Below are 13,937 nucleotides of genomic sequence, written 5' to 3'. Positions count from 1 at the left end.
AGCAAATAAAGAAGCAGGGAAATATCCATAAAATGAGTCAATCAATCAATTAAAATTGACCCATAAATGATACAAATGCTAGAATTAAAGGTAATAATATTAAAGCATAACTGTATTCCATATATTTACAAGGTAAGGAAAAGACATGGAAGATATAAAAAGGACCAAAATCATTTTTTTAAATGTATGAGAGGAGTAATATAAGATATGCATTAATAGCAGAATAGACATTGCAGAAGAGATTAATTAAAGTGCATTAAGGAAAAGAAACCATCCAGGGTGGGAGGGAGGAGAGGGTGGGTGATGGGTATTGAGGAGGGCACCTTTTGGGATGAGCACTGGGTGTTGTATGGAAACCAATTTGACAATAAATTTCATATAATAAAAAAAAAAGTCAAAAATAAATAAATAAATAAATAAAAATAAATAAATAAATAAAATGAAATATCAAAATATATATATAAAAAAAAGAAAAGCTCTTCTTGAGAAAAAAAAAAAAAAGGAAAAGAAACCATCCAAAAGGAAAGATTGAGAGAAAAAAAGTTACAAAATGAAGAGTATACGTGAGGTGTGGAACATCAAGCAACCTAATTAATATATGCCTGTACAGAGGAGAGAAGGGACAAAAGAAATATTTGATAATAATGTCCATTATCACTTTTTCTAGTCTAGGTTATAACAGGGGTTATAAGTCAGTGCAATCAGGCAAGAAAATGAAAAAGCATCCAAAGAAAAGAAAGAAAACTACCTTTATTCATAGGCAACATAATCATTTATGTAGAATGTCAATTGGCATCTAGAAATAAATTACTAGAATGATTTTGTCAATGCAGACTAAAAAATTTGCTTTTCTAGATACTAACACCAAATCATCATAATTTAAAATTAAAAATACCAATTATAATTGCATAAAAATTATGAAATACCTAGGGATGAATCTATCAAAAGATGTGTAAGACCTGAAAACTGCAAAAATTAAGGAAACCTAAATAATTGGAGAGAAATATTTGGTCCACAAGTTGGAAGACTCAATATTATCAAGAGATCAACTGTGCTCAAACTGACCAATAGAATCAACATAATGCTAATATAAATCTCAGTAAGATTTCTTGGTAGAAACTTAAAAGCGGATTCCAAAATTTATACAGAAATGTGAAGGATTTAGATTAGCCAAAACAACTTTAAAATGGTAGAACAAACTTAAAAGGTTAGCACTACTGATTTAAAGAACTATAAAAGGTACAGTAATCAAAGCAGTGTAATAGACAGTATTAGAGTAGAAAAGAATAGAAGAAGAGTAGAAAGGAATACAAAAATACACTATACAACTGATTTTTGACAAAGATACAAAGGTAAATCTTTTAAAGATTTCCATAATTGTAATTTAAGCACATACATTGGAGTAAAATGTATGTCAATGTAAAATGGTGTCAATCTGAAAAAAATATTAAAATATTAAGAAGGATACACCAATGAATTGAAAACTTCTATTAAAACACAATTCAAGAGAAACAATTTAGAATAACTCATTGGAAATATCAATAATTGAGATATCTCTCTGCCATGAACATGGCTCAAGCTTCCTGTGTTGTCACCATGTCTACCATCAGGGGTAGTGTCTAAAAGCACTTCCAGTGCCAGAACTTGTCCCATTGCACTGGTTGCCACGAAAATTGGTCAGGACTCCTTGAATAGTAATTGGAATGAGGCAAAAAGGGGAGACCTGGGACATTCTGTTGCTCTACAAACCAGATACTTTCAGAAATGTCTGGAAGCAAACAAAAAGGTCAGTTTGGAGAGAATTCCCATTGCAAAAAAGTGATTATTAGAAAATAATAATTACAACAAAGTGGGATAAGCTGAGCTCACCATATGAACCTTGAAAATACTAAAAGGTATATGTACCAAAGTAGAATAAAAGATTGTCATACATATTTAAATTTACATTAATAAAAAATATTACATAGCAGTATATATCAATATAACCAAATTATGTATATCTTATACTACATCTAGTTTGTCAACCATAAGCTACTGAGGGGCGCCTGGGTGGCTCAGTTGATTAAGTGTCCAACTCTTGATTTTGGCTCAGGTCATAATCCCAGGGTTGTGGGATCAAGCCCTGTGCTGGGCTGTGCACTGAGTGTGGAGCCTGCTGAAGATTCTCTCTCTCTCTCTCTCTCTCAAGATTCTCTCTCTCTCTTTCTCTCCCTCTGCCCTTCCCCTGCTTTCTCTCTCTCTCTTAAAAATAAATAAATAAAAATAAAAACCAATAAGCTTTGAAATTACTTGTAATTTTAGAGAAGCATTAATCCACATGGAGAGTTGTCAATGTTCTTCTATTAAATGAAAAAGCAATCTACAAAACACCCTGTAAGGTGTAATAACACGAATTTATTTATTGTAATAAATTTTCATAGAAATATCACACAATGTGTGCATGTACCATACAATAGGTGGTGCTAGGATTGCAAATAATTTCTTTCTCTTTACACTGGTTTACATTCTAAATCATAAAATATTAGGTATCATTTAAAATAAAAAATAGTTACTCTAAAAAAATTAGCTGGTAGGGAAATATTGAGAACTTTTTCCAAGAAATTCTGAGAGTAAGAAAAATCAGTTTATCATTTTTTTCCTAGAACAATTACTAGTTTACGTCGTGAGATAAAGTCAAAAGCAGTTGTATCAAATAATAAGGCAGAACTTTTTTGATTATAGTCAGAATATAATATAGCCAAAATATATCCGTAGCTTTCAGTTTTGTATAATGCATATCATTTGGGGTAACTGGTCCATTGTTATCTCGCAAAGTGTACTTTCAAATACCAAAACTAGCAAAAGCTTCTCCTCAAACAGTCCCAGTTAGAGGTTTTAAAGCTCACCCCACCTTCCTGTCACTCTCTTCTCTGCTGCGACGCCGTTGTTCCTCTATCCTAGCTTCTCTTTTAACATCTTCTCCAATCCTCATCAGAAGTAGCATCTCTTTTGTCTTCCATTCCTCGGGAGCACGGAGTTACATACTCAGTACATGCTCACAATAAACCTTTGTATTTTGCCCACCACCACCAAGCAAATTAGAACACATCAGGGGCCCAACAGACATCAGGTCAAGCATAATGAAAGTCATACATTGGGTTTAGGATGGGCTTTCCTTACTGCAGTCCTATTAACAATGCAAGATGGTTATTTTTTACTAAAGCTGAATTAAAAATCTCCCCCCTCCCCGCCAACAATGAAGACTTTAGGGGAGGTAAATAGTGTCTAGTAACTTTCACAATCATCTCTTTAAGAGCAGGTATCGGTTCATATACATAGTTTGTGCTATCAGCCTCATTATTTTATGTAACAACTTGTATATTATAGCTGTGAAGAAAGATTAATGGGGATATATGATTCAGACCTGAAATGACTTCAGGAACTATGATGGACAACTAGTTACAAATGAAACAGTTGTATACAGTTTTTCTCTCAATATTTTAAATTTGTTATCTCACCTCTTCAATTTTTCTACGAAGACTAAGTTTTCTTCTTGTGCGTTCTCGCTGTCGTCTTTCTTCTCTATCCATTCGGAGCAGGTGTTGCTCTTCTGCTGCACGCTCAAGTTCTAATTCCCTACTTATCATATCCAAATATCTAAGTAAAAGTGCAAATACAAGTAAAGGTGTATTGGCTGTTTCCCTTATGATGGCTTCATCTGCTTTGATATTCCCAAACCACCTTCTGGCTTGGTTTTTGTTTCTTAAACTACAAGAATTTTATTGACTTTCTATCAGCTCTGTTCATAGACCTTCAAGCCAGCATGATCTCATGGTTCATGAGATCGAGCCCCACTTGGGCTCTACGCTGACAGCAGAGAGACGGAGTCTCTCCCTCTCTCTCCCCCTCTCTTTGCCCCTACTCTGCTCACGCTCTCTCAAAATAAGTAAACAAATATTAAAAAAAAAGAAGCATGTGCTAAAGATACTTTCCCTCATCTCCTACAATAGGAAAGATTTTGGATCTGATTTGTTCTTCAGTTATCAGCTTGGATTACCTTTTGGATTCCCAGAAACCCTGTCTTCTCTGGTAGAAATTCCTCTTCATACCTTTGCCACCATAATTTCCCAATTCCTGTACCTCTTGGTCTCCTTTCCTCTCCATAGTGGGGACAGTAGTGGAGTTAAATAGTGTCTTCTTATCTAAAAAAATTCCTACTTTCGATTCTTTCTAGTATCTTCTTCCATATTTGGGTCTACAATATATACATAAAATATGCATTAACTTCAATCTTACCTGTTCCTTATTAATTGTTCCTGGTCCTTAATAGATTGGGTGTCTTCCTGTAACAACCAATTTTGGAACCGTGCAACATCAGAACGTCTAGGTATTTGATTGTTTTCCTGTAGTTTATTTACTTGCTTTGCAAGCATTTCCTATTGAAAAAAGTATGTAATATATACACACATAGACATATATGTACATAAATGTGAATATAGATATACATATATATGTATATAAAATCTTTTTGCATTCTCCAGAAATAAAACTGTCCTACGATATGCCTTTTTATTTAGTGCTTAGTACTTTGTGAATAGCTACTTCTGTTTAATTGCATTTGAACCTATTATAGACATGGACAACTGACCCAAAATAAAGATGTCTTCCTCTGAAAATAAATGATAAATATTTCATCATATTTTTCTACCTATTCTGAAAAAGTTAAGTGAAAATAAGAAAGAAGGGGAAGAGAAGCTCTAGGCATAGGAGAGAAATTGGGGAAAATATAGAACATTTAATAGTATAGGGAAGTCATTATCATTCTTTTACAACTCTTAACCTTTGAACATAAATTTGTGAAAGTACACATACACATACATTTCTCATTTTTATCCAACTCACTCGAGCCTAAAACCCGAGTTCACTCATGCACATGTGCATGTGCGCACACACTCTCACACAAACTTTGAGTCAAAAATTGAAAGGAAGTCACTATCTATACCCACTTATTCTACATCAAGGCATTCCACTTCACCTTTAATAACATTTTTTATTGAATGAACACAGCTGCATGTGTGTGGGTACACATACACAATGTACGTGTTTTTTGAGTCACCTGTAGGACATTATAACTATCATATACTTCCTCTCCTGTTATTCCCGCTGTTTTGGGGGTTCCAGATGAAGAATCTTGCTAGCCCAATAGACTCTTCCTATTGGTCCTCGCTCAGGTAGAAGTGACATGTCTGAGTTGCTAAATTATTGCTAAATTATGTAAGCTACCACAGGCATATTAATAGATGACTTGGTCCCTTTTTGTTTTAGCTCAATATAGCAACTGTGTTGGTAACAAAATATTATTTATTCCTCTTCTAAATTTTATTTGGAAAAAGTAGTTTGTCAAAATTAAAGGTAAAAATATTAAAAGAAAATATTTTGCATACAAAGAAAGCTTTCTTCCAAAACCTAGGTAAAGAAACCATATTAAGTATTTAACTTACTTGATCTCTCATATAGTTTCTTTCAAAGTCTAATTTTAAACTGGTAAGATATTGCCTGTACTTATTCAATTCCCTCAAGGTACATACAATCTAAAAAACAAAACAAAATAATAACAACAAAAATATATGAATACAAATATTTAAAAATCATTAACAATCACCTTCTAGAGGAAAAAACAGTAATGGAATACCATTTGATAATATTTTGGTATTAAGAGTAATAAAATGCTAACAATTTTACAAGCAGGATCTCTCTATAATTTTTAACCCAGAGGAAATATCTTTTCCAAACCATTACTTTATTAATATGCATTATGCCATGATAGAGGATTTAGTACCCACAACTGGAGTTATTAAAAGACCAATGTAATAAAAATGTTCAGCCCCAGTAAGAATATAGTCCATCAATATTCCATCAGACTGATTTTGCTAGGTTCCTATTTTGTCTCAAGTTTTTAAAAAGTGTATGGGACATAATCCTTGACAAGCATATAGTGACATTAGAGGCAGAGAAAGAGGACTATGATACAATTGGGAAAATTACCTTTACCTCCCCAAATTATTTGGTAATCATCTTTTGATGTTATAAAGAAAAAACGTGAGGGAAGAAGTAGTTTCACTTAGAAAAAAGCGATTGTCTGATTTCCTTTGACCCAAATACTGAGTAATTTATGAAATTTCCCATTAAGTATTTCTTCTGACCAAATTAAAGGTGATACAGATCTCCACCCCCCCCCCCCCCCCCACCGTAAGGTACAGAAGCAAGCCTTATCAAGTCTTAGAAATTTGCAATGATTAAAAAGAATTAATCTTCAACCCACTTTATTATTGCTGGTGATATAGCCACCCTTCTTTAATCTTCTCAGGATATCTTTGCGCTTATAGTATGCTCTTAAATGTGGATCATGGAGACTTTTATATTGGTTTTCCAAAAGTCGACAGTAAGGATCAGTCAGGTTAAAACCGTAAGAAGGTCGAAAAAGCTGCAAACACAGATTTAAAAATATTATAAAGGTAAAACTAATGAAATTCACTTTTAAATGTTAACCCATCGAAATGACTACACTGTTCATCGAAAATAAAGCATGCATGAAGAGTCTGGTGTGGAGTAAAATCAGCAACAGAAAAGACTTGGATTAGGCAACATAAATTTATTATCTCTCCCTCTTTTCTCCACATGATCCTATTCTAAAAACCTACTCTCATTCAATTAATTCCTTCTCTGATCTCCATCAGTCCTTGGCCCTGAGCCAGAGAAGAAAGAAGGGAAAGGAAAGAAAGGGAATAGGATAAAATTTGTTTTAATGTATAAAGAAAGCTAAAACTTTCTTTTCCTCCTCCCTCTTCCAGGTCAATGTACTCACTTCATTTAAAGTATAAAGGGATAATATTATGATTATATATCAATAAACTGAAAATGAAGAAAATAGAAGTCTTTTATGAAGATTCATGGAAACAGCTTTTTTGTTTTTAATTTTTATTTTTTATTATGAAATTTATTGTCAAATTGGTTTCGATACAACAGCCAGTGCTCATCCCAACAGGTGCCCTCCTCAATACCCATCACCCACCCACCCTTCCCCCCACCCCCCATAAACCCTCAGTTTGTCCTCAGTCTTTAGGAGTCTCTTATGTTTTGGCTCCCTCCCTCTCTAACCATTTTTTTTTCTTCCTCTCCCCCATGGTCTTCTGTTAAGTTTCTCAGGATCCACATAGGAATGAAAACATATGGAATCTGTCCTTCTCTGTATGACTTATTTTACTTAGCATCACACTCTCCAGAAACAGCTTTAACAAAAATAGTAGAAGTAAAAATCAGATTTTAAAGATAATGGATTAAAGAGTTATTTTGTATTGGGGGGTCTTATCTAAGGCAAGAAACCCAACGATCCCTGAATGCTACACTTAGGAAAAAAATCAAAGTCTTACAAAGTTCAACATATTGAAAAACCAATTATAAAAGATATTGATAATGGGGTACCTGGGTGGCTCAGTTGTTAAGTGTCCGACTTAGGCTCAGGTCATGATCTCATGGTCTGTGAGTTCAAGCCCCGCATTGGGCTCTGTGCTAACAGTGCACAGCCTGCTTTAGATTATCTGTCTCCCTCCTCTCTCTCTGTCCCCCCCCCCCCCCGCCAACGACTCATACTTGCTACCTTTCTCTCTTTCTTTCTCAAAAATAAATAAAGAAACGTCAAAAAATAGATCTTGATAAGACTGAAGTTTCTTCATATGTGTAAAGACCAAATACCACCTTATACAATAATCATTAGCATATAAAAGAAGGAAAATATCAGCTAACAGTCATGTTTCTCTGTTACTTTAGAGAAAACGGATGAATTATCTACTCTCATTTATAAATTACATTACCAAAGTGAGGTGGATTGTTTTGTGTGTGAGTTCTTAGTCCATTTTTCAATGGCAGGATGGGATAATGGGTTATGGGGTAATTTCTCAAAGGGAAAAAGTGAAAGATATAAGTGGGTGTGGAAGTGGTCCTAATATTGCCTTTGCATTCTTTCTTTCTGCTTTCCTTTAAGTTTTCTTGCCCAGAAAAATGGAAGTTCTAGTCTAAAGTACAGTCAAAGCAGGAGCTGTCTCATGTGAAAGGCAACTGGAATGTGCATAAGATGTGGGACCCTGAGAGCGCCTGTGCTGCTTGGGGGCCTTCAGTTCAACTGATAAGACCCCACACACTGTGCACCAACCCAGATCTGCCTGCAGGTACCAATTTGTGACTTCTGTGTTCAGTCTGGCAGTAGCCACCTCAGTCAGATTCCAAACACTACTGAGCCTGGCTGGGTGGGACCCTATAAAGAACTCCCTTAAGGTAGGCAGGAGGAGGCAAGTCATTCTGCAGGGAAACAGTCTGGTGCCTAATTATGATTAAATGAAGATAGTTTGGGGGAAATGAATATAATAAAGAATGTAGAGAGGACACATTTTAAAAAAGTAATTGACAAGTGAATTACTATTTGACAGAAATGGTAATTCAGCAAACAATATATTTGAATAAGCAAGCAATAGACAGGGCTAAGTTTACACTTAGCCTAGAGAAGGAATATTAGAGGTTTCAAGCATGTTTTAGGAAAGCTAGTTTGTTTGGATGTGACTAAGTCTAACAGTGCGAGGTGGCATAGTTAGTTCTAATAGAAGAAATTTGTTTTTAAAAAGAAAAATTAGATATTTTCCAGAAAAAAACATACTTTTTTTTTTAAGTTCATTTATTTTGAGAGAGGGAGAGAGAAAGCATGAGCAAGGAGGGGCAGAGAGAGAGGGAGAGAGAGAATCCCAAGCAGGGTCCACATTGTCAGCACAGAACCTAATGTGGGGGTCAAATCCATGAACCTGTGAGATCATGACCTGAGCCAAAGCTGGACGTTTAACAATTGAACCAGCCAGATATCCCAAAACATAACTTACTTTAAGAAATAAGTTTATTAGGATCAGTAAGGTTAAAGCTGTTTATTAGGCAAGTATCAAATACCAAGGGACCTTATTCATTTTTTTAAAATTATTTTGAAAGAGAGAGAGAAAGAGTGAGAGTGTGTGTGTGAGAGAGAGAGAGAACCATGAAGTGGGAGGGGCAGAAAGAGAAGGAGAGAGAGAATCCCAAACAAGCTTTTGCTGTCAGCACAGGGCCAGATGCAGGGCTTGAACTCACCAGTTGTGAGATCATGACCTAAGCTGAAACCAAGAGTTGGACACTTAACCAACTGAGCCACCCAGGTTCCCCCCCTTTTTTTTGGGGGGGGGGAGGCTTATTTCTGATGACATCATAGATAGAAGAAGGGCACGGGGTCACTCAGAATTCTTTCTCATAATTTTTTTTTCAATATTGATCAAAGAACCACTGAAAAAGAATGCACTGAACTTTCTTCAGCATTAGTTACTGGGTCAAAGGCTGGGGAGGTTTGAGGGTAGAGGTATGCAGGACTAAAAATATGAAAGAGTTTGAGAGAAGCATACTATACCCCAGTATGATTTAAATTATAAACATAAAATTATACTGTTGAGTGAAACTATATAAACCAAGAGCAATGCAAATTTTAAGGAAATAGAGCTAATTGGGGGCTATCATACTTCAGAAAGAATCTTGAAAGATGGTTCAGATTCATAGATTGGGCAGAAGAAGAAAGAATATGCCAGGTTTCGGAGACAAGGCACAGAACAAAGGAACAAAGGCACAGAAATACTAATGTAGTATGTGTGAGTAAGTATAAAAGACCCCAAGTGGAAAAAGCTGAGGCTTTGGATTGGAGGAAAAAACTGGATGAGGAAGTTGGGGCAAATCATGCAGTCATTAGTTAAATACTGAACATGTTAACTCATTTCAACTTCATTTCTTTCTCACTTAGTATATGAAATAGAATGCAACTCAAAATAAAATAGTAGAAAAGTGTTCTGTAATTAGAGTTTTGTCCAAGTTATTATTGGTTAAAATCATAACACAATCAAATATCCAGCTATCCCTGATAACCTTCCCCCTCTCAACCAAATGTTTGCAATAAAACCTCACTAAATAAGTAGATGTAAAGTGATAGTATAAAGACATGTTAATATGGTTCCATAAATTATAAATTAAGACAGAGCTAAGAATCTAAACTTTCTAGCCCACAATTCTGTTCAAACTATACAGATGAAGTTGCCTGATAGGCATCCTAAGCAATATCTTAGGTTAGATATGGGGTTGGTTATCTTTTTCGTCTGTATATCAGTGCAGATTCCCTTAATGGACTTTGTATGATGTAGTTCCTGTATCTAACAGCCAGTAGAAAAGGGCAAAGAAAACCAATGTAAGACAATTAAAAATTACTTTACCTTTTCACCTAACTTCGTAGTATAGTATAAAGTATTGCTTCCTGGGATCATAGGCAACTTGACCCCAAGAGGCAGATCCAGTAGTTGACCCGCTCCGAGCCCTGGAAAGTGGGTTTTGTGCACGCCCTGTCAGATGCAATTGGGAGAGTTTGGTCTTTCCTTTTAGGTATTAGGCCAATGTACTCCTACTCCAACCAAATGAACTCCTACGGTCAAGGCCGAAGGGTCCCGCCCTACCAGACAGCCCTGAAGACCTCCCGCTCCCCCCCACCCCCCCGACACCGCCCACTCTTCGCCCCCAGCACCACAGCCAGTTGCAGCCAGCGCAACCCGAGCCACCACCACCACCGGCTGCGCCGCACGAGGGCGCCAGAAGCGGGCGGTTAGGAATCGCGAGAACGGTTGGTGGCTATCCCTGCCCCTGCCCCACAGGGCCGGAAGCCCGGGCGAAGGACCACGACGCCGGGCTGGCTGCTACTCACGTCTCCGCATTGCTGGCTCTCCGAGGCTAGGCCACTGGTGGCAGTCTTGGTGGCAGCGACGTTGGCAGCCTTAGAACAGGCGCTGAGGTACAGCTCCATCGCCAGCCCCGGGCCCTTCTACCCTCAGCCGCCCTCTCCTGTGTCCTTCCTTCGCACCCCTTTCCCCGTCGTCGTCCCTCCGTCGCCACTGGATCCAGAATGGTCAGTACCCCGCGTCCGCGAGGCCCCACCCTCGTGGCGTTCGAGGCTCCCAACTTGGAAGCGCCAGAAGGGTGGAGCCCTCCCCGAGGTGCTTGCGGCTTGAGCGTCCCAGGCTCCGGGAAGCCGGTCCCAGGGGCCTGGTCTGAGAGTCACAGTCAGTGTACCATTTCTGTCTCAAACCAGTACCCCTCAGTCATACCAAACAAAAATCCAAACTTTGAAAGCTGTCTAATTTCTCCTGGCCTCCAAGAAGCTATGGTTTGGCCCGGGTTGGGGGGGGGGGGGCGCGGTTAGTGGGGGGGGGGGTGGGGGAGGGGAGGTGGAGTAACAGGGCCAAACACAAAATCCAGGAGTGATTGTACAGCCCACTGTAGGGACAGAGGCCTGGTTTTCTATATGTGCCTCCTTACAGACACTGTGATCGCACTCCATCCCCAGGTTCCCACTCCAGGTTCACATAAGATCCTTTGACTTCCTTTGAGGCTCACTGCCTTTCTCCTGTCCTCCCTCTAGTTTCCTCCTTTCTTTCTAGCTCTCTTCCCTCACTCTCCTACTCCCTCCTTCTTTCTGACTCCCTTGCTTTCTCCATGATCCCTCTTTCTCCTCCCGTCAACCATCCAGCCAGAATTTATAAAATACCTGACTCCGTGGGCCCATCATTGAGTGGAGCACTGGGGATATGGTGGTGAGTGAAATTTGGCCCCTTCCTTCAAGGAGCTAACTAGACTAGAAGTACTTTGAAGGCCCAGATTGTATCTGATTTGTCAGCAATGTGGATTTAGACCTTTAATATTCTTTAACCCACTGTTGTTCTTTCTTATTTCTGGGCTATTTAGTAATAATACCTACTATTTACTAACGTACTAACTCTAGGTACTGTGCTAAACACTCGCCACATTTAATCTTTCTAACAGCCTTCCCAATAATTGCCTCTTTTCTTCCACAAAGGTTAAAGAACAATTATAATTACTATTTAATAATGGCCCCAGAGGCAGTTTCTTAATCAATACACTAGTTTTACATCTGTTCTATTTGTTTTATTGGCACTCATATGCAAAGTACTCCTAAATTTGAACTCTGATTTTAAGATACAGTCCACTGCCCCTCTCCACATAGATGTCTCGCAATCGTCTCAAATTCCACGTACTCAAATCTCAACCCCTCCCTTTACCAAAACAGGACAAAGCCAATGCCCTATTTTTCCTGCATTTCCCATCTCAGTGACAATATCAGCATCTACCCAAGCCAGAAACTGAGAAATAGTACTAGATACTTAACTTTCCCCATATTCCCCACATTCAGTTGTTCTCATAGTCCTAATGATTTTATCACTGAGATTAATTGGACCTGTCCTATCCACCTGTACACTACTCCCTCAGTTAAGCCACTCATCATTCTTTTGTCTGTGTGATCGCCACAGCCTTATCTCTCTGCCACCTTTACCCCAGCAATCCATCTTTTATCAAAGTGCTATCTGATGCCATCTCTCTCCCCTGTAGTAAATCTCCAATTGCCCTAAGACTTAACAAAGCATATAACAGCCTCTGTGACTTGGCCCTGTGGTAGTTTTCTCTTGCTGCTGTAACAAATTACCACAATCTTTGTGGCTTAAAACAATACAAAGGTATTATCTTACAATAATTGAGGTCAGCAGCGTGAAATGAATCTCATTCTGCTGAAAACAAGGTGTTGGCAAGGCTGCATTCTTCTGGAGGCTGTTGGACACAATCTACGACCTACCTCTTTATGGTTTCTAGAAGCTTGCCCTTTCTCCCACTTCAAATCCAGCACGTAGCATCTTCAGTTGTCTCTCTGATTCAGACCTCTGCCTCCCTCTCTATAATTAAAAATCTGCTAATTATATTAGGCTCATCTAGTTGACCTACAATAATTTCTTTATTTTAAGGTCAGCTGATTAGCAACCCTATTTCCATTAGCAATCTTAATTCCTCATTGCCATGAAACACATATTCACAGGTCTTGGAATTCACAGTCACAGGACTGCTTAAGTGTCATCATCTCTACGAAGTTTTTCTGACATTCTAAGCTTTGTCCAAATTTGCTTCCTCTATGCTTTCCTCCATTTTAGCACTTTTCATATTACATCAAAAATATCTCGGGGCGCCTGGGTGGCGCAGTCGGTTAAGCGTCCGACTTCAGCCAGGTCACGATCTCGCGGTCCGTGAGTTCGAGCCCCGCGTCGGGCTCTGGGCTGATGGCTCAGAGCCTGGAGCCTGTTTCCAATTCTGTGTCTCCCTCTCTCTCTGCCCCTCCCCCGTTCATGCTCTGTCTCTCTCTGTCCCAAAAATAAATAAACGTTGAAAAAAAAAAAAATTAAAAAAAAAAAAAAAAGAAAAGAAAAAAAAAATATCTCTTTACCTGTCAGTCTCCCTTTAAGGGAATGGAAACTCCTTGAAAGCAGCTATTGGTTTATTCACACACTTATTTATGCACAACACTTAGTATAGTGCCTAGCAAGCATTTAGTGAGCCCCCAGTATATTTTTGTTGTCTTGACTTAGGCATACATGAATGAGAACCCATCAAAGCGTTTTTTTTTTAAAATGTTTATTTATTTTTGAGACAGAGAGAGACAGAGCATGAACGGGGGAGGAGCAGAGAGAGAGGGAGACACAGAATCCGAAGCAGGCTCCAGGCTCTGAGCTGTCAGCACAGAGCCCAACGCGGGGCTCGAACTCACGGACCATGAGATCGTGACCTGAGCCAAAGTCGGATGCTTAACCGACTGAGCCACCCAGGCGCACCCCCCCGATCAAAGCGTTTTAAGCAAATTCTCAATTTAGAAGATTATTCTGGCGACAATATGGGGGATGGATTTCTGGGGTTAGAAGGCCTGAGAGATTTCACTATGCGTAGTTACATAGGCAAGAAACACTGAAGTCCTGAAATAAGGAATCTACAAGAATAAAGGGGAAAGAATGGATTTGAGGCAA

At 38.4% G+C, this 13,937-nt stretch overlaps 1 protein-coding gene across 3 annotated transcripts in view; it reads right to left on the bottom strand.

Annotated features, from left to right (window-relative positions):
• The window catches only part of FSIP2 (fibrous sheath interacting protein 2), a 98,173-nt gene extending 87,161 nt beyond the window's left edge, over positions 1–11,012 (bottom strand). The window contains exons 1-7 of one of the 3 annotated variants that reach the window (XM_045480444.1): positions 10,784–11,012; positions 10,302–10,427; positions 6,302–6,463; positions 5,481–5,570; positions 4,276–4,415; positions 3,498–3,636; positions 2,891–3,001 (exon numbers count right to left, since the gene is read on the bottom strand). In XM_045480444.1, coding sequence (XP_045336400.1) covers positions 2,891–3,001; positions 3,498–3,636; positions 4,276–4,415; positions 5,481–5,570; positions 6,302–6,463; positions 10,302–10,427; positions 10,784–10,882 — 867 coding nt within the window. In that variant the 5' untranslated portion in view covers positions 10,883–11,012. The remainder of the gene's footprint in view (positions 1–2,890; positions 3,002–3,497; positions 3,637–4,275; positions 4,416–5,480; positions 5,571–6,301; positions 6,464–10,301; positions 10,428–10,783) is intronic. The other 2 variants (XM_045480442.1, XM_045480443.1) reach the window with 2 other exon arrangements.
• Positions 11,013–13,937: the final 2,925 nt, after the last annotated feature.

The sequence above is a fragment of the Leopardus geoffroyi genome, chromosome C1 (genome assembly GCF_018350155.1).
Source record: "Leopardus geoffroyi isolate Oge1 chromosome C1, O.geoffroyi_Oge1_pat1.0, whole genome shotgun sequence".
Taxonomy (NCBI): domain Eukaryota; kingdom Metazoa; phylum Chordata; class Mammalia; order Carnivora; family Felidae; genus Leopardus; species Leopardus geoffroyi.
The sequence above is the reverse complement of the archived record's forward strand: the minus strand, read 5'-3'. Positions and strand labels throughout refer to the sequence as shown.